The sequence below is a fragment of the Cricetulus griseus genome, chromosome 3 (assembly GCF_003668045.3).
Source record: "Cricetulus griseus strain 17A/GY chromosome 3, alternate assembly CriGri-PICRH-1.0, whole genome shotgun sequence".
NCBI classification, from domain to species: Eukaryota; Metazoa; Chordata; class Mammalia; order Rodentia; family Cricetidae; genus Cricetulus; species Cricetulus griseus.
Window position 1 is genome coordinate 68,711,179 of NC_048596.1, and position 19,627 is coordinate 68,730,805.

Genomic DNA, 19,627 nt, shown 5'->3' on the forward strand with positions numbered 1-19,627 from the left:
TTAATCCTGTCTCAATCAGTTAGAGGAGCCTTAGAAAATTGCTGCAGACCCTGGGTCCCCAGCATCCCAGCCTGGAGAGAAGCTGGGGCCGCTAGCTTCCACTTCACTAGGAGAAGACTTAGAAAAATCTAAGGCATGTTTTCTGACAGTGTATGTGTGTGTGTGTGGGGGGGCACTTTGTCAAAAGGAAGTCACCAGGTTTCTCTAGACAGGCCTGATCCCTGGAAGAGACGAACACCCTCTTGTAACTTATGAAATGGTGGTCTTTGGCTGGCCCTATTCTTTCCAGCAGAAACACTTTGAAGGGTCGAGAGAAGGGATCCCCAGCCCTGCTCTCAAGTACTTCATTCAGAGAACCTGGGGTTTCTGCCTGGGCTGGGGGCAGCAAGACAGGTGGGCAGCCTGCTGGTTTTATCTAACCTCAGGATTTCAGGCCAGTCTTAACTCAAGGTTTCTCCTTCTGCAGAATGAAGGAATGGAAGACACAGCCCCAAAGTTCCCTCCCAAAGATCCGCATGCCCCATGTCTGAGAAGGGATGCCCAGCAGGACAGAATGGGAAAGACAAGAAAGTCTGGTTACAGTTCTAGAACGAATGGGCCTCCAACACCTGCTGGAGAGGCCCCTGCAGGAAGGAGGGCGGGTCTGCCCGCGCCTCCCTCTTCTGGGCGCGCCCCTGCCCGCCCAGCTCCGGTCCAGCCCCGCCCGTCTGGCCTGTCCCACCCGCCAGGGCCCGCGGCATCTGCACCCGCTGCAGCGCCCGCACCCCTGTCCTGAGCCACAGCGGTCATCTGTAGCCTGCCTGTTGCTCCCGGGAACCCGGACCCTGACCAGGGCGGGAGGCCGAACGGGCATGGCCCGTCCAGGGGCCGCCTCCAGAGCGCTGGCTTTGGCACTTGTGGTGGTGGCCTTGGCTGGGGTCAGAGCACAGGGTGCAGCCTTTGAGGAGCCTGACTACTATGACCAGGAGCTCTGGAGACGGGGGCGCTACTATGAGCATCCGGAGCGGGAGCCTGAGGTCTTCTCTCCTCCACTGCATGAGGGCCTCGGGGTGGAGAAGCAGGAGCAACAGGAGCAGCACCAGCAGGAGCTCAGGCCGCCCAAGAAGGCCGCCAAGCCCAAGAAGACTCCCAAAAGAGAGAAAGTAGTTGCAGAGACGCCTCCACCAGGTAACTTTATGCATCGGGCAGGCGGCCTGAGGGGGCGCCCGCGATCGCCGCATTCCAGGGTACACCTGGCTTCCCAGTATGTCTCCCTGAGTGATCCCAGCCAAAATCCGGTGGTGCAGGCTACTCACTGGAGATTGCTTCTAAACTAAGCTCAGCTTTCTCTCCATGCCCTCTCAGGCAGAAAGAGAATTATGCACTTTGGGAAGCTGCCAAATTGTGCACGGGGAGCTGGTCCCTGTGTCCCAAGAGGTGCCTATTGTTTCTCCCTGCTCTGTTTAGGTCTTCGATCTTCAGACTGATTTTAATCAATCAGCATGTGACTGGCTGGTGTAATTTGGCAGACGGCCTTGGCAAGGCTTGGCCAGGGGCCTTTATTCAGGCAGTGCTTCTTCTCAGTTCCCTTCATTCCCCTGTCAGTGGGTCCCTCGAACCCACTATACACAGGATGGTCCCAGCTGGAGACTTTGGACCATCCTGGTCCCTGTCACAGCCAAGATTCTGCCTTCTTGGAAAGGGCAGACTACAGGAGCCCTGGAAAGCCATGAGTAATTGGCAGCCTGGGGTGTCCAACTCATTATTCTTAAAAGATCAAATTAAAATCTGCCTTCACTTTCTTCTGGTCCAGCCATTGTTGCAAAACCTGTGAAAAGGACTTTCTCTACATTGTTTTAAATGGTGCTTGCTCAGTGTAGGTGCTATGTTCCTACTATTTCAGCCATGCGGAGCCAGCAGGACAGTGACCAAATTCTATGGCCTTGCAGTGTCTTGGCCTGAAAAGAGAGTCATGTGCTAGGTCACAGAGCTTTGAGCTCAGAAGTGGCTGGCTTTCATTTGGTTAATGGATACCAAAGTCATCAACCAGGGTGGCAAGGGATGATGCAGACACTCATTTGAGTTACCACTTTGTATATTGTTGAATCCCTGCCATATGCCATTGACATTTCTGTGGGTAGTGTCACCCCAAAATAAAACCATAGGGACTTTACAACGTCTTCTGGGGGTGGGGAGATAACGGGGATTAAAATGCACTGACTTGACATCATCAAAGGGCGGGATGAGACACTGACTTTGGTAATGTTCACTGGCCTCATTAAGTTCTCTTCCTGGCATAGGAAAATGGCTACCCTTTGTTATGGTACAGATGAGGAAGTAACTGATTTTGTCACTGTCCTGCTTGGGAGAATCGAAAGCCACCTTATCAGCCAGGTCTTGGGCTTGCTGTTTGGGGACCTGGAATTTGGGTTCTACCTTTTGAGCCACAACTGCTTCACCTACAGATAAAAAGAACAGTGTCTGTTATTGCATTTTACTGTGTTAGATGATGCCAAGTCTTTCATAGCATCCTTTAGACAGAGGACATAAGACTACTTGGTCCCTCCTCCAAGCACCTCACAGAAGTTGTATGACTTTGGGGAAATAATCACACGTGTGCTGAGAGTTGTATAGAACATGGGGTGTCAAGAAATTAAATAGAAGGATAAGGACAGTGCTTCCCAGGAGGAGATGGCTGACTAAGCCTGATTAGTGAGCCTACTGTTTGGGTACTCTCTTTTTTGTTTGTTTTTGTTTTCGTGTTTTTGAGACAGGGTTTCTCTGAGTAGCTTTGTAGACCAGGCTGGCCTTGAACTCAAAAAGATCCGCCTGTCTCTGCCTCTCCAGTACTGGGATTAAAGGTGTGTGTGCCACCACTGCCTGGCTCTGTTTGGGTACGCTTACTACTAGCGACTGGTTATAATCTTTCCTGACATCTTAGGAAGTCACAGTCCAGCCTCAGCAGTGTCCCCCAGCTTATGTGTCTGAGAACTCAGTTGTTACAACCCAGAAGTGGTTTTCCTTCATTCTTGGAGCTTCCGGGGTTATCAGCCCTGAAATGGGGTCTCTGCAGGTCAAATCTGGTTTGCAAGAAAAGGGTCATTTGCTTCTGGGAAGCCACCTGGAAGATAGAGGTTGGCCTGGGACAGGAAGTTAACTGTTCCTGGGGAATAGTTAGCAACCCAGGTTCCAGGACCTGAAGCACCAGAGTCAGCTTCAGAGGCCTTTGGAGAGCTGCTTCCTGGCTCCTTGCTGTTTCAGCCATTTTCCTAATGAATCAGGTGGGATGTTTTGGAGCTTCCCCAGCTAGGGAAGATAAGATGAGTGTGACATTCATGGAGTAGTTTAAACTACTGCCTCTCTTTCTCCCTCCACTCCCCTGCCCCTGAGTGCATGTGTGCATGCATGCATGTGTTCAATAGAACATTCAACTGTGGATTCTATGTAATAGAAGAGAGATTAAATTAAAATGATCTTGGTTAGGGAACTCAGAAGAATTTGTGCACTTCACTTGCACAGAGAGAAGATTCTATCCCACCTTTAGTGGTGGTGTGGTGAACATACTGTGGTGTACATACTGTGGTATACATTGCATGGTGTACATATTGTCATATACATAGTGTCATAGAGGCACTCTTTGGGTGGCGGGCTATTTTATGGACAGGTTGCCAATCTTAGGAATGTTCTTCAGAGGAAGGAACCTGGGGCTCTGGTCTGGGGTGTTAGATGCAAACTTCTAGAATTTACTCTATGGCTGTTAAGTGCTGGGTTCCAAGACAGGCTAAGGCAATGGGGTGGGAGCAGAGGGTAAGATTGAGAGATGGGTGAGAGCATAGAACAGTGAACTGACTTGACTATCACATTTGGAGACAGTGAAATGTTTTCCACTTAGTTCTTGGGAGTATAGAAGTTGGAGTTGATAAAGGAGAAATTGGAGAAAGTGTGTGTGGTGGGCACTAATAGGGCATTTGTGTGGATCTCTGAGGGGGCTGGAGCAAAGGTATTTGGCCTGGCTTTCGGTTTAGGCTTTGATCCTTGACAACCAGAGAAATGCCCTGTGGATGCCACGTGCTGATATCTATGGAGGTGGCTTGGAAAATGGAATCCTTTGGCCAATTGGGAGTAGCAGTGAGCATCGTCCTGTGATGGTTGGTTGTTAGCTTGACACACCTGAGAAGAAGGAACCTCAACTGAAGGATCACCTCCCTCAGATTGTCTGTGGGTGTGTCAGTGGGGGACTTTCTTGATAGCTAATTAGTGTAGGCGGACCTAGCCCACTGTGGGTGATGCTTTCCTTAGGTAGGTGGTCCTGGGCTATGTAAGAATCAATAGTAGATAGGAAAGCCAGTAAACAGCTTTCCTCTGTGGTCTCTGCTTCAAGCCCGTGATTTGAACTCTTCCCTGGCTTCCCTTGATGATGGACTGTAACATGTAGGTCAAAATCAACCCTTTCTTCCCCACATTGCTTTTGGTCATGGTGTTTTTCAGAGCAACAGAGGCAAACTAGAGCACATACTCAGGAAAGCTAAAACTTGAAAGGCTTAAAAATCTGAGCCCTTTGAACACAAGTAAATACATAGTGATTATGCTCCATGAAGTTTTGCCTTAACACAAAGCTACCTCCAGGCTCTATGTGTGGTGTTCACAACACACGGGTTAATTCCTCGTTTGGAAAAATCTTGAAATCTGAAGTGCTTTTGTTCCCAAGAACTTGAATCAGGGATTCTTAACCAGCACTTCATTTTCAATGGAGAAGGGCCCAGTGGTAGTCAGGGAAGAGAAAACTGAAAGGCATCTGCTTAAAGTTTGGTTTAGAATAATTAGAGACTCATAGGAACTTGCAGAAATATTATGGTGAAGTCCCATGATCCACCCCTCAGTTTCCACTAATGGGAAATCTTAGGCAACTCTAGTGTAGGTTTGACAGTCTCAGTAGTTTGGACTGAGTATATGTACCTGGGTGGTGGGGGGTCCTGTGTGTTGTAGGATACACAGCTTTGACCCATAAGATACCAATAGGACCTTCCTCCCAGCCCTCACAAATAAAAATGTCTAGACATTATCAGCCATCTGCAGGGTATTGAGAATTACCATTGGGTATCAAAAGCACGACATAGAATGTTATAAATACTATTTAATTAGATTGTAATATTGCACTTCAGCAGTTTCTTCGTGAATTTGTGTATGTGTATATGCATGTTTGTGTGTATATGCATTTCAGTATTTTCTCCACATATGTGTGCAATGCACATGTGTGCATGCGTGCGTGCATGCGTGCGTGCGTGCGTGTGTGTGTGTGTGTGTGTGTGTGTGTATGTGTGATCCACCAGGATATAAGGCTGTGAAATCCTTTTCTGGGGGTTAGGGGACTTTGGTGTCTTGAGTGTCTGAGTCCTTTTTTGTAAGCATTGGTCTAACCCAGAATCTTAGAACTTTTAGGAAAGTAATTGGTCACAGTGCAAATTCCTACCCACTGCAGGGTTCAGACAATGGCTGCCCAGCCTCTGCTCCACCCCTACCCAGATGGGCTCTTTCCACTTCAAGGTCATTTATTCATTGGATGGGCAGTGCTGATTGCTAGAATATTCTTCCTCGTTGACAACTATTTATTCAGCTGTTTCTAGTTGAATTCCACAGTTTCTGGAGTTGGAACACTTTGTGGTCCCAGGAGTGAGCCTCAGGTCCCTAATTTTCATTAGTCAGCATGAAGAATAAGACAACGGCTCCATGGGGGTCCTGCCAGTTGATGTAGGGTATATTTATTTTGGGGTGACTTTGAATTGTGGCCACGCTCCTTTTAGAGGATGAAATGCAGACATCTAATAAACCACAGTTGCACAATTCACCTGCCTTTTCCACCTACGTGGCAGAAAGAAACAAACAAGACTGAGAATAAGTGATTTGAATATTGTGTTTTCTTCCTCCACTGCCACTTGGCTTAGGAGCTGGCTCGGATATGGAGGCTTTAAATCTGATTTCCCACTGACTCCTTTGTTTGTAGTGTTTCCAGGCACAGGATAGACTGTACCACTGTTTGCTTCTTAACAAACCCATATGGAGACCCCCCTAGTCCTGAGCTAGTCCCTCTGGGACATGCAGAGCATGTAGAGAGCCATTTTTGTTTGTAGGTCTATACCCAGAATCTTCCAGTTTACATTTAGTATGTCTTGTGTCCCAGCTGTCAAGAGAAATAAAAACAGTGGCGACTTGAGCATATTTGCTTGTAAACAAAGCTCATTCTCTGTGAACTGTTGCTGGTTGGTGGAAAGGGCTTTCCTGCAAAGCTCTTCTGGTCTCTTGTTGGGTCAGTGCAGCCTGGCCTTTGATGGAAATGAAAATGGGAGTGTGAGGATCAGGAGGAGGTGCTTGCCAGTATTTCAGTAGTATTTTTTAAATAAATCCAGGGAATGTTATTGGCATACCTAAAGAACAAGAAAGCCTTGATGGCTGCCTACATGCTTTAGTATTAAACCTGAAGTATTTCATCCAAGTCAACTCGCTGCAAAGCTGCAAGGGAAAGGATGGATTAGGAAAAAAAGCATCTATTTTTGAGACAGTGCCACCCTTTCCAGAACTCTTTCCAAAGCTAACTCACTGCTGGCCTGCTCTTCCTGCTTGTGCCCATGGCTCCAGAAATCTGTGTTGGGTCTGGATGATAGAGAGTGGAGACCCTACTAGGGTCTAGGAAGCCCGATTGCATGCTGTGGTTTTAAAACAGTCATGGCATTTCCCCTATCTACCTCTTGTGCCCATGACTGCCAAATCTCAATGTGACCCTGCTTCAGACCCGGAACAAAACCAGTTTTAGCTCCAGAGCCTGGATTTTGTGGTGAGGTCTCCTTTGCATGTCCCAAGGGGCTAGGAAGATAAGTGCTTAGGCTTAGTGTCACCCAGCAGTGACAGGTTCTGTCCTTTGATGCCCCTCTCAGGTCCCTGTCCATGAAGCTGCCACTTGGGTTGTGAAACCTTTGAGTTGGGTTTCTTTGACTGGCTGTGGGAAAGGTTAGTATCCCTAAGTGGTTGGCTTCCATCTAGCTGCTCACTGGCGATCATGGATGGCTAACATGATGAAGAATACCCTCCTTCCCGTGTTAATCAGTTCTTGTGTCACAGATTTGTATATACTATATACTCCATGCAAGACATGTGCAATGCTTCCTAGTAAGCCTGCTGAGGATTCAGAGACAGCTAGGGACAGAACTCTGCTCCTTAAGTGCTTATGTGACTTTCCAAGCCACTGGTTCCTCCATGGAGGATGTGTTAATAATACTCATACTGCCTGCTGAGGTTAGATGGGTGTCACCTCCCCCGTTCTGATAGGGGCGGGGTGGGCAGTTTTGTGTCACCTCTTCTCTGCTTCCGAAGCACCTGACAGGTTGTATCCTGTAGACCCTGACAGACAATGCCTCCAGATTGTTGGCATCTCCTTTCTCCTCTTAGCCCTTTTCCCTCAAGCTTCATGAAATCATTTCCCAGGTATGGTCCTGCAGTATATTCCTGCTTATCTCAGCCTGTTCTTGGCAGAACTTAAACCCAGGCAGATAGATGCCCAGGCTACCTGCACAGCCTACAGAGGGTCCACACTCCCCTGCATGCACCTGCCTGCCTGCTGCTATTACTGGGTTGTTTCCTTACAGACAATGAACTTCACATGGCTGTGGTTGAGAATCAGGAGGGTGACTGCCTGCATAGAGCCCTGTAATACAGTTCCTCATGTTGTGTTGACCCACCCCCAAGTATAAAATTATTTTTGTTGCTACTACATAACTGTAATTTTGAATTATGTTATGAATCATAATGTAAATATCTATGCTTTCTCATGGCCTTAGGTGACCCCTTTAAAAAGACCATTTTACCTTCAGTGGGGTCACAACCCACAGGTTGAGAACCCTGGCACAGAGAGTGGGAGTGTTAGTTTCAGAGGCACTGCAGTGCCAGCTGAGTCCACTGCCCCTGTGCCCTGGTCCCAGTCCCAGGGGATAGAAACACATCGGGTTGTTTTTCTAGGAAGGATCCAGCACCTGAGAAGCATAGACATAGACAGAGGGTGGGGTGTGTTAGTAGGTGGATTGATTTGGGCTTCTAGTATAGTGGCACTGCTGTGTCCCTGGTGACCCTTCAGCCTTCCTTCCCTGTCTGACCACTGAGGTTGTCCCTGACTGGAAGCAAGCATATCATCCAACCATTCAGCTGATTCTCAGATTAACCCCACTCCAAACCTGTTTCCTCTGACACTGACTGTCCTTAGAATTGGAAAGGGGCACAGGCTCTCCCCTCCTTGTCCCTTGACCCTCTCAAATTCATGACCCTTTTCTTTAATATATATATATATATATATATATGTATATATATATATATATATATATATATATATTCTCCTAAATACATAACTATAACCTGCTCAATTCCTATAAATGATTTCAGGGTTCACCACTTGGTGCTGGATAACCAGCTGGGAAACTCTTCCCTGGGAAACCATTTCCCCTGATCTCAGCATTACTTAGTTACCCTTAGTTCTGTGTCTAGGATTAAGGCCCCTTGAGCTTTCCCCTTTTCATGTTAGAAGATCCATTGATATTGTCACTGTTCAGGAATTTTTTAGGCTGCTATGTTGATAAGATGTCATGGATATAGCCTCTCTCATATTTCTAGGAGACACAATCCTGGAAAATGTCCTGTTTCTCTGGCTCTTATAGCTTTTATCCATCCTTTTTTGCAATGATCCATGAATCTTAGGTGCAGGAAGTATGCTTTAGATGTATCAGTTGGGATGGGCACCACATAATCTCTTGTCCTCTGCATTTTGGTTGGTTGTGGTTGTCTGTAATAGTCTTTATCTGTTGCAAAGAGAAGTTTCCTTGGTGAGGGGTGAGAACTACACTTATCTATAGGTATAAGGATAAATATTTAGAATGTAGTTAGGGGTTATGTTGGTTTAATAAAGTGCTGGATGTAGGTTCTTCTCCAAGACCAATGTCTTCACAGCCCTGAGAAGCTAGCTAGGCTTCCAGTACCAGCATGAGTGAACTTTAATTTCAATTAGAGAGTTGTTAGTTACTGCTGAAGTATGTGTGGCTGGGTTGCACCCTTAGGGTTATCATGCTGTGCTGGACTTTGTTGGGGATCACAGGCATCACAGCTGGGTAGGATTCTTGTTTGCTTCCCTCCCTGGGAAGCTTCATGATGCCTTCTGATGCCACGGAAAACTAGTCCTGAAGGAGAAGGCTTTCATCAGGTCCAGATCAGATTAAAATAAAATAATCCCAGCACTGGGAAAAGAAACAGGAGGATCCCTGGGGCTGCTGGCCAGCCAGCCTAGCCTGCTTGGCAAGTTCTAGGTGAATGAGAGACTCTGTTTAAAATTGAAAAAAAAAAAAGTGGACATTGCCTGAGGAACAACTGAGGTTGTCCTCTGATGTCCACATGCATGTGTACAAACTTGCTCATGTACCCCCACACATGCACACACAAGTGGACACACACACACACACACACACACACACACACACACACACACACACACCTCTTTCCTAACACCTGCAGGAGGAGAGAGATCTTTAGGTTGTATTTCTGGGGAGTTACTGAGAGAACCTCATATGATGCCAGCCATGGGTTCTTAACAAGAAACAGGCAAGAACTGCCAGGGCCCTGGACCAGCTTCCTCCTTCAGGGGGAATGCAGAGCCCTGGACCAGCTCTCTCCTTCAGGGGGAGTACAGAGCCCTGGGTCAGCCCTCTCCTTCAGGGGGTGTGCAGAGCCCTGGTGCCTGGGATTTCCTGGGGAAATCAGACTGCAGGGATGCAATGGCTTTTCACTTTGGGGTGGGGGGAGTTGGGGGCGGTTGCTACTGTAAGCTCCTTGTGTTGCAAGGGGAAAAATAGTTTTCTATTAAGCCAGAGGACTTATATTTATCTTGGTGCACCAGAATAGAACATGTGGCCAGCATTAGCAGTGTGGTGCTACTTTTAAGGAATTCTGCATTGTCACGCGGCCCAGATGGAGATGGTGATTGGGTTCTGGCTCCTTCTCCGAACACTATTTCCACTTCTCTTTCTCCTTTCATCTGTAGAGACCATATGGTGCCTTTCTTGTTCTGGGGGAGGAAGGCTCCATGGAAGAGGCCTTTGTGCTGGCAGGGAAGGAAGGCCCTTTGGAGCTGGCCGGTAGCTCTGTTACCTCCTGGCTGTCAGTGACCTTGATAGGTCGTTCTTCCTCACTCTAGGCCAGCAGTTCTCAAGCTGTGGGTCAAGATCCCTTGGGAGGGGTCACGTTTCAGATATTTATAGTATGGTTCATAATAGTAGCAAAATTATAGTTATAAAATAACAATGAAATAATTTTATGGTTGGGGTCCACTACAACATGAGGAGCTATATTAAATGGTTGAGACATTAGGAAGGTTGAGAACCACTGCTCTAGGCTTTCATGTTCTCAATTGTAAAATGTCCTTCCTGTCCTCAGAGGGTTGAACTTGACTTGTAAATTTGTAGTGAACATGGCTTGTAAATTTTGGAGCCTACCGCCCCTGTTAGCTGTTAGAAAACAGGATAGTGTTAGTGATGTATGAGCTTCCGGATAATGCTGGTCAGATAGAGACAAGAGCTGTTCTTCACACTCTGAGTATCTCACAGGTATCATTTGTGTCCTCGCTCTAACTTCCTGTGTGGAAGGCTCTGCTACCTTCTTCTATTGAGGAGAGAAAGAGGGAAGGCTGGTGGCCTTGGGTATACCCTGGGTGTACCTGTCTCCCAGATAGCACCCTGAAGTATGAGTGTATCATACCTCTCCTCCACTCTGGAAGGGTGCACCCCTAACCCTGAGTTGGCTAGTTTTTATACAGAGGCTTTCTCAAGTGGAGAGCATTCTGTATGCCCTTCCTGCTCTCAAAGCTCCAGGTGACAAGCTGAGCTAGGCAGACTTGCTCAGCTCTCCTTTCCCTCAGAGCTTCCCAGGCAATGAAACCCTGCATTAGGCTTTGCTTTGAAGCAACTTGACTCTAGACAGATGCTATCAGAGCCCCTCCAAGGAGGATTAGATCGAAGTGAGGAGTCAGGAAAGTCAGTTTAAGACAATGCCAGAACTGAGACTTGGCAATGGATAGGAGCCAATTAGCTTGAGAGTAGAGGGACAGCTGTGACTATGAGGGGGACAATTTATGCCAAGTGTTGTTAGAACAGGGGTAGAAGTGAGGAGAAACTGGAAGGTTGACAGGGTCACATCGGGGTCCCAGATCACTCCCCAGTTAACGAGCAACAGACTCACAGGTCCACAAGCCATGGCCTTGGAGAGAGCTAGGTGTGAGAGCTCAGCATGGGGAAACATATCAGCTTTGATGTCCAAGTCCAGCTTTGGCCTCCAGTTCCAGCTCACACTTCTAGTGCCGCAGGGAGGCTCAGCAGCATTTTGTAGGGTTAAAATACTTTACAGCATTCATTTGTGCCTGGGTCTTGTGAGGGGTGATTTATCTCCGTATGTACTGAGCATCCTTCTCTTTAACCACAGGCCTCCTAGAGTCCAAGGCTCTGGGGCTGCGGAGCAAAGCTGGGAGCACCTTTCTGCAGGAGAAGACCATGAGTTCTCACATTCAGAGGCTTCTCTGATACATGCAGTAACGATGCCTTTCTCTCTTTTTCTTTCTAGGTAAAAATAGCAACAGAAAAGGCAGAAGAAGCAAGAGTCTTGAAAAACCTGCCCGAGATGACCATGGGGTCCCTGTGGTCCATGAGGATATCAGAGAGAGTAAGTGAAGCTCTTGGAGGGTTCCCGCCCCATTCCTGTCACCTGCCCATGGTGGGTGCAGGCAGCTGGCATGGCTCTCTGGTCATATATGCCCTGTAGGGTATTGTCTGGACTTGTGTCTATTCTTAGCCATTGCGCAGGAGTGCAGACATGTTTTAGCAGCTCAAACTTCTCTGGGGGCATTGCTGCCCCACTGAGATTTTCCTGATTGAATTGCTCAAGTCACTTCCAAATTTCCTGCCCCCTCCCTTAGACTGTCTCACTTGGAAGTCCACATCATTGTGATCTCTTAGCTGCCCATAGGCTTAGTTGTATATTTCTTGTCTCTCAACCCAGCATGGGGTTTCTAGTGGCATAGATAAAGTTTTCTATTTCCAGAATCTGCAATACTAGACCTGATGTCTTGCAGCCGTGTGAAACTTTTGGCTGTGTAATTACTTGTCATAGCATGTTCAGTGGTAGGCTGGAGGGGGGTGGTGGTGGTGGTAATAGCTTGATTGATGGAGTGCTTACCTAGCATGTGTGAAGCCTTGGGCTTCATGCCAGCCAGCACTGCACATACCAGATGTGATGGTGCACACCTATAAGACCGACCCTAGGGAAATAGAGGCAGGAGGATCCAGAATTTAAGGTCATCCTCGGCAACATAGAAAGTTGTAGGACAGCTTGGGATCTATGAGATATTGTCTCAAAAGAAAAAGCAAACAAACAAGCAAACGAAAAAAGGAACCCAAAAATTACAGTAAAAGAATGTTCATTGTTATTAGTTATTTTGAGACTCACGGAGGAACGCTGACCCATTAGATGCAGCTATGAATATTCTTAACTACTTTGTTACTATTATTGTACTAAGCTTCAATATTCAGGATCATTTCCTGCTACAATTGGTAATAGTGACAGTTTATTAAATTTATGTGTAGTTGCCAGATCCTTTCCAATCACTGTGAGAATCACTGTGGGCACCATCACATCACCGTCAATATCCTCCCCTACCCATCTCCCTCCTCTGCTCCTCCATGCTTTGTAGATTAAGGGAGGGTACTTTGGCCAGGGATGTATAGCAAAACATAGATTAGAATGAAAGATTCCAGGGTTGTTGTCTTTTTGCTTAGTAATGACAGCAGACAAAAAAAAAGTTCAGCTAAACATCTTATGGATTTGGATAGGACTCACTCTCAACTGCCACATGCGCTCAAGAGCTGTGTCACAGAGGTGACTGTCACCAGAAGAGTTGCACATTCTTTTAGGCACAATGTCAGGGTTTGGGGCTGTGTTTCTAACTAACAACCCGTCATCAAAGATATCATTGCTCTGACTACAGTGTGTTCTAAGAATAAGAGAAGTAAGTTCTTATAAGCTTCTGCAGTCATTTATGGACCTAAATGTGTGTTCCATCTGAAGGTGGACACTGACCTAGTCCCTTGGGAGGATGCATCCAGTGTACAGTATGTGTTTCTCAGGCTCATCTGAGGATCCTGTCCTTTAGCATCTGTGATAGTTAGCTTTAATCATCAACTTGACCTCACATTACCTGGGATGAGAGTCCAAAAGAGGGATTGTCTGCTTTGAGTTGGCCTGTGGGTCTGTCTGTGGGTAGTTGTTTTAGTTAAGGAATTGATTTGAGAAGATGCAGACCACTGTGAGGACCACCATTCCCTAGGCAGTGGGTCCTGAAATATAGAAGAAAGGAGAAATTCAAGTAAGTATGAGTAAGTGTGAATATTTTCATTTTTCTCTGCCTTTGACTGTGGATGTGTTGTGACCCATTGTTTCAAGTTTCTGCTGCCGTGACTTCCCCAGTAATGGACGGTAACTTAGCATAGTGAGCTGAGATAGACATCTTTCTCCTCTAAGTTGTCTTTGGTCATGGTATTTTACCACACTGACAAAAATGAAACTGGGACAGAGTCTTAACTCCCTTTCTGGTACTGTGTCATTTCACCTGCTGGTGGAGCAGTAGCAGTTGCCTTTTGCTCATGTCTGATACCAGGCTGAGGTCTCTTTGGGGTGCTAGCCTCAGGAGCACTTTGAAGTTTTTCTGCCAACCAATCTGGACTTGAGGGTTCTTCAGTATCTGGTGAATTCTTGAGTGCTTTCAAACACATTTTAAAACATATTTTGTCCAGATTTTCTCTTAGCTTCAGCAGAAGGCTTGGGTTGGATTATCTTATTTCTTCTTTCTCAGAACTGGAAGTTATTAAAATTGGGGTAGGCATTTCAGGAAGATTTTGGAGGCCCGTTTGCACACACACACACACACACACACACACACACACACACACACACACACACACACAACACACAAACACACACACGGCACACATGACATTTCTTCTGTTCTGACACATATGACCCCACTAACTAGATTTTTTTTTTCTGAGTTGGACTCGTGAATGGGGTCACTTACCTCAAAGGCAGCCTTCACATCTCCAATTCATTGAGTGTCTTAGCTGTCATATTAGCTTGTGGAATTATTCTGTTTTTAAAGGAAGGATCAATGAGAATATGAGAGGGAAAGAATAATGACTCCCTGTTGCTCAGCTAGGAAAGGAGAGAGACTGTGGCTGGTGTCTAGAGGTTCACACTGAAGGCAAGTAACAGGCTCTTCAAAGAGTCTGCAGTCGAGAGTAAATGTGTGCTTAGCTGTTGTGTGACTACAGTGCTATATCAGTTGGTCAGGTATCCCGGTACATGATCAGCTACTAGGCTGGTTGAAGTCTTATCTACTTCTCCTTCTCATTTTATGCCCGCACCTTTCCAGTCCCTTCCCAAAAGTTGAAAGCTACTTGACTTTGGGATGATCTACTTGTCATGTCAGCCTGATAGAGTGAAGAGACCTGTCTGTGTGCTGGTCCTGAGAGGAGGGAGTAAAAGCCTTTGTCTATCACCAGATGTCAGTACCTAGGCTACCAGCCCAGCTTGCTGAGTGGTACCACTGTTCTTATTTGCTGTTGTGGTAATTTACCTTTCCATTTCTGCCTCAGTGTTTTCCCAGAATTCATGATGAGAATCCTTATGGAAAGTTTACTGGAGGGAGATGTAGGCACCTGGTGACTCCAGGAAGCCACTTGTGAAGGTATCACAAAGTGTTTAATTTTCTAGCTGCTGTAGATCCTGGATTTAAGGCTGGGGGCGCACAGTGAGGGTGGGATGAATGCCACCCCCACATGGAAGCTGTTTCCTCCTTCTGTATTCATCTGATTTACACATGGTGGATGTTGTTCCACCTCTGGTGTTAGGTTCCACTATGTTTCCTTTCTTGAGTCTTAGGCTTCTAGGCCAAGTTTGGGAGTGGTTACAAAAATTTCAACCAAAATTCCCTGAAGTCTAAGACACTTCTGAGCTATTGAGAATTTTATGGGTTGCATTAAGTCATCCTGAGTTCAGGGTGAGGAAGTTTTATCTTTTAAAATCACCTTTAAGAAAAAAAATTAATTTGAAATAACTGGATTCACAAGAAGTTACAAAATAAAAACAAAAACCCAACAAGAAAAGTGGGAGAAGGGTCTGATTCACCTTTCACCCTACCCCTACCAGTGCTGATGTTTTTTACTTTACTGTAGTAAAGTAATAGAGTCAAGAAATGGACTTGGACAGACCATATTCAGATATTCAGATTCTGCCAGCTTTGTGTGTGTGTGTGTGTGTGTGTGTGTGTGTGTGTGTGTGTGTGTGTGTGTGTGCAAGACTGTGCAACTGTATCATGTGTGGTTTCTGGAAACACTCCTGTCCCATTAGAAGGTCTTTGTGCTATTCTTTAGAGACATGTGCTATTCTTTAGGGCCCATGCTTAGGCCCTGATTCCTGGCAATGCAGCTCTTCTCTCCATAATGTTGTAGTTGTAAGACACTGAGATACACAAAATCATATGCTATATAACCTTGGAGACTGGCTTTTTTTACATTCAGCATAGATCTCTTTTATTCCTTCTGAATTGGATAAATAGATCTGGCTTGGTATTTTTAATGATATAGTAGCTAAGCCCTTTAAGATATTACTGAGGGCTAACATGTATAGAGAAAACTATGGGAACATAAGGATATAACTCATTGGAGTGTGTAATCTCCACACATTGATTTGGGTTGTCATGGACACCACACAGTGTGAAAATGCATCATTGCAACTGCTCTTTACAAGAAGATTGTGCTGGAAATCAGCTCTGAGCCCCAACCAGCCAATCTCCCTGCTTCTCTGTAAACATTGCTGTGATCAGAGGTGACAGGTGTGGTCTTGAACTTGGTAATATTTGTGGACTTGTGCTGTATACTGTTGTGTCTGTTCTCTTTAGTTGGTTATCATAGTTGTAAGGCTCATCCATGTTGCTGCATACAGTATGGCTCGTTTATCTTCATGGATCTGTAGGTTTCCACAGCAGGACTGTATACCACTGTCTGTGTACTCATTCTCCTATTAATAGGTATTGGTACGGATTTTATCCTTTGGCTATTACAGAGTGCATTTGGTGTGTACCTCCAATAGAGTTGCTAGATCATAGGGAATGAATATCTTCAATAAGCTCTGCTAGGGAGGGCCTAAGGACATGGTTCAGTTAGTAAAGTGCTTTCTGTGCAAGCATGAGGACCTGACTTTGGATCTCGATGTTGGAAAGAAAAATGCTGGGCATAGAGACACACATCTATAACCCCAGCACAAGGGAGGAGGCGGCAGGAGAATCCTTGACTCACTGGCCAAATTGATGCTCCCCAAGTTAAATGAGAGACTTTCTAAAAACAAGACAGAAAAGCAACTGGAAAAGACACCAGATCTTGACCTCTGGCCTTGATAGGCATGTGTACACAAGTTTACACGCACATACATGCACACATGAATATGTGCACATGTGTCACCACACACACACACACACACACACACACACACACACACACACACACACAGAATTGGCAGAGAATTTTCTGAGCTGATTATGAATATCAACATTCCCACCAACAGTTGCTTTTTTCCCTTAAAAGCCTACGTTTGGTCTTGTTAATCTTCGCTTTTTTGTTCATGTTAGTGACATATGCTGCTGTTCTGTTGTGGTCTAAGTATGTGTTTTCCTGGTGACTAATGGTTAATGCTTCTTTGACATTAGAATGACTTTTTTTGTTCAACTCCACTTAACTCCATTCTTCTCATTTATTGGAGAGTTCGTTTGTTTGCTTTTTTTGTCAGGCACCCAGAGTAAGGCTTGTCAGGTACCCACTGGCTTATCTTCTCATTCTACCAAGGGTGTCTTGAATAACAGATGTTCTTAAACCTAAAACGAACCAATCATTAATCTTTTCTTTGGTGGTTGGTGCTTTTCCATAATGTTTAATTTTATTTTTGCCTTCACCAAGGTCTTGAAGACATTCATCTCTATCTTCTACAGATAGGGTCTCCTCTTGTGTTCATGTATTGCCCCTGAAATTATTTGTTATATTAGAAATGTGACGTGTAGGTGGACCATGGATGTGGTAACAAGCAGTTTGTTTTGAACCAGTAATTATCTCCTGGGGTCTTTATTATCAATGTATGAGGAAAAATATGAATTTCCCATGATGTGATTATCAGTTAGAGCAGCTTCTGATACATATCAGTCACGTGTTGTCAGGAATTCTATGACAGAAACTCATTTGGCTTGTGATGGAGGCTCCCAGCCTCTTCAGGGAGGTAGACTAATCTGTCTGAGATGGTTGGGCTTTTCATTAGGAGTTTGGCCCCATGACAGGGTGAGTAGGGTGGGTGGCTTGGTAGGGAATGGAGTGTGGGAGACTTTCCGTATGAAGCAGCTGTCGAGCTGGACATCCAAGGTCAAGGTAAGTGGCCGGATCAGATTCTTTGATGCTGAAGCCTCCTGGGGCAGACTCCATGGGCTATACAGGCTTGGGCTTGCCTCCCAGGTCTCTGAGCATTTCCTTTGTTGGACTCAGAGCCAAGGAAAGAAACTCTCCAGACTTCTTTTACTGTAGGTGTAGGTGAGAGATGCCAGCTAGATTCTGGGGACCCCTCGAGGTTCTTGGCACCTAAAAATAGTTTCCTGAGAGCTGCTGTCAATGATCTAAGTTTCTGGGTGGAATTCGGGCATCTATTTCTCTAGGTTCTTCCAAAAATTTGGGTTCTCGGGATGGATCATTTAGTTTTTGGTTCCATCAGTGCAGGGAGGCACATCTTCAGGGTGCTCTTTGATGTGGCGGATATGAAAGAGCTTTCTAAGGGTGATTAGATAAGACCAACATTACTTCATAGACTTCCCAAGACCCCGAGAGACTCCTACGCCCTTCAGAGCAGCTCTTGGTGTCCAAGTTAGGCAGTGAGCCACCACAAACACAATCCCAGCACACAGGAAGCAGCCTCCACACTCTCCATTGGTTGGAGGGAAGGTCAAGTCCGGAAAGGCAAAAGAAAGATTTCCATAGTGAATCCTATTGGATTAGAGACAACAATGAGAACAAAACTCCAAGAGAGCTAGCAACTTATTACTGGGAGCCTCTTGCCCTCTATATCTTCCAACATCCTCTAATTTTATAGTAGCGGGCAGCCACAGCAGGCCACACCTCCTCTGTCAGGTCCAGTTCTGGTCCCTTTTCCTGGTGTGATCTCCAGTGCCACCAAAGTATTGGTATTTTACTCTGGAACTTTTCAACTCAAATGGGGGAACATAAAGAGGGTATTGGGATCTCCTGTCATAGCTGATTTTCAAATTGAACCCAGACACTGGGCACTTTGTAATTATTGAAGCCAGTCTGACCTCTGCAAGTCTCACTTTATTTATTGGTAAGATGGGTTTGTGGGCATTGTAAAGGTTAAGTGACAAGATGTCCAGAGGGGGTGACTCAGAGGCAGTTGCTTGCACATTAGCCTAATTGCTCATAGATTTAACAAGCTTTTCAAGATTTGACCTTCACGACAGTTCCCTGGAGATATGTGGGACACTGGAAGCAGGATTTTGGGGTTGATGCCTACAAATCAAAATTCATGTGCTATGTATTCTATTTCCTATTATGTCTCGACCACAAGGTTTCCCCTGACATTAAAGTTGGTAGGCAGTGTTGGAATCTGTTCAAAAACTGATATATGGAGTGTCCTAGTTTCATTTATGCTACTGTGATAAAGCACCCTGCTGAAAACAACTTAGGAGAGAAAGTTTTTTTCTTTTTGGTTTTGTTTTAGCTATGTTACAGTTTAGCTATGTTACAGGGGCGTTAGGTGGCTGATCACATCACATCCACAATCAAGAGCAGAGAAAATTCATGCCTGCTTGCTCTGCTTGCCTTTTTCCACTCTGATATAGTTCAGGGCCCAATCAATGAATGGTTTTGTTTACATTCAGAGTGGATCTTCCTATGTCAATTAACCCAATTAAGAAAATCCTTTATAGTCATGTTCACCAACAAGTCTGATTTAAACAATCCTTCACTGAGATTCCCTTCTCAGATAATTCTAGAGCAGTGGATCTCAACCTTCCCAAATCTATGACCCTTTAATACAGCTCCTCATGTTGTGGTGACCCCCAACCATAAAACTATTTCATTGCTATTTCAAAACTGTAATTTTGATACTGTTGTGAATTGTAATGTAAATGTCTGATATGCAGGATATCTGATATGTGACCCTTATTGGTTGTGACCCACTGGTTGAGAACCATTGTTCTAGACTGTAGCAGATTGATAATTAAAATTGCTGTCACACATAGCTTGGTGGTCGTGGCATGGACCTTGGGGATTGATGAAGACACACCACTGTCCTCTGTGGAAAAATGTTAGCAAGGGACAGAGCTAATGATGTGTGTCCTGAGTAGAGATGAGATAGGGGGTCCCATCTCCATTCCCCACAGATGGAGTGGCACTGGGAGACAGAGCTTCATTTGGCACAGGGTGTTCCAAGAGCTGCATGCTTTAAGAGAAAGTGGCTTCCTCTCTGGTGACTG

General features: G+C 45.6%; 1 protein-coding gene across 1 annotated transcript in view; it reads left to right on the forward strand.

Moving 5' to 3' along the window:
* The first annotated feature begins 851 nt into the window (after nucleotides 1–851).
* Cpxm2 (carboxypeptidase X, M14 family member 2) overlaps nucleotides 852–19,627 on the forward strand; it is a 106,469-nt gene continuing 87,693 nt past the window's right edge. Inside the window, exons 1-2 of the mRNA XM_027409149.2 lie at nucleotides 852–1,167; nucleotides 11,620–11,718. Of these exons, the coding sequence (XP_027264950.1) occupies nucleotides 852–1,167; nucleotides 11,620–11,718 (415 nt within the window). The remainder of the gene's footprint in view (nucleotides 1,168–11,619; nucleotides 11,719–19,627) is intronic.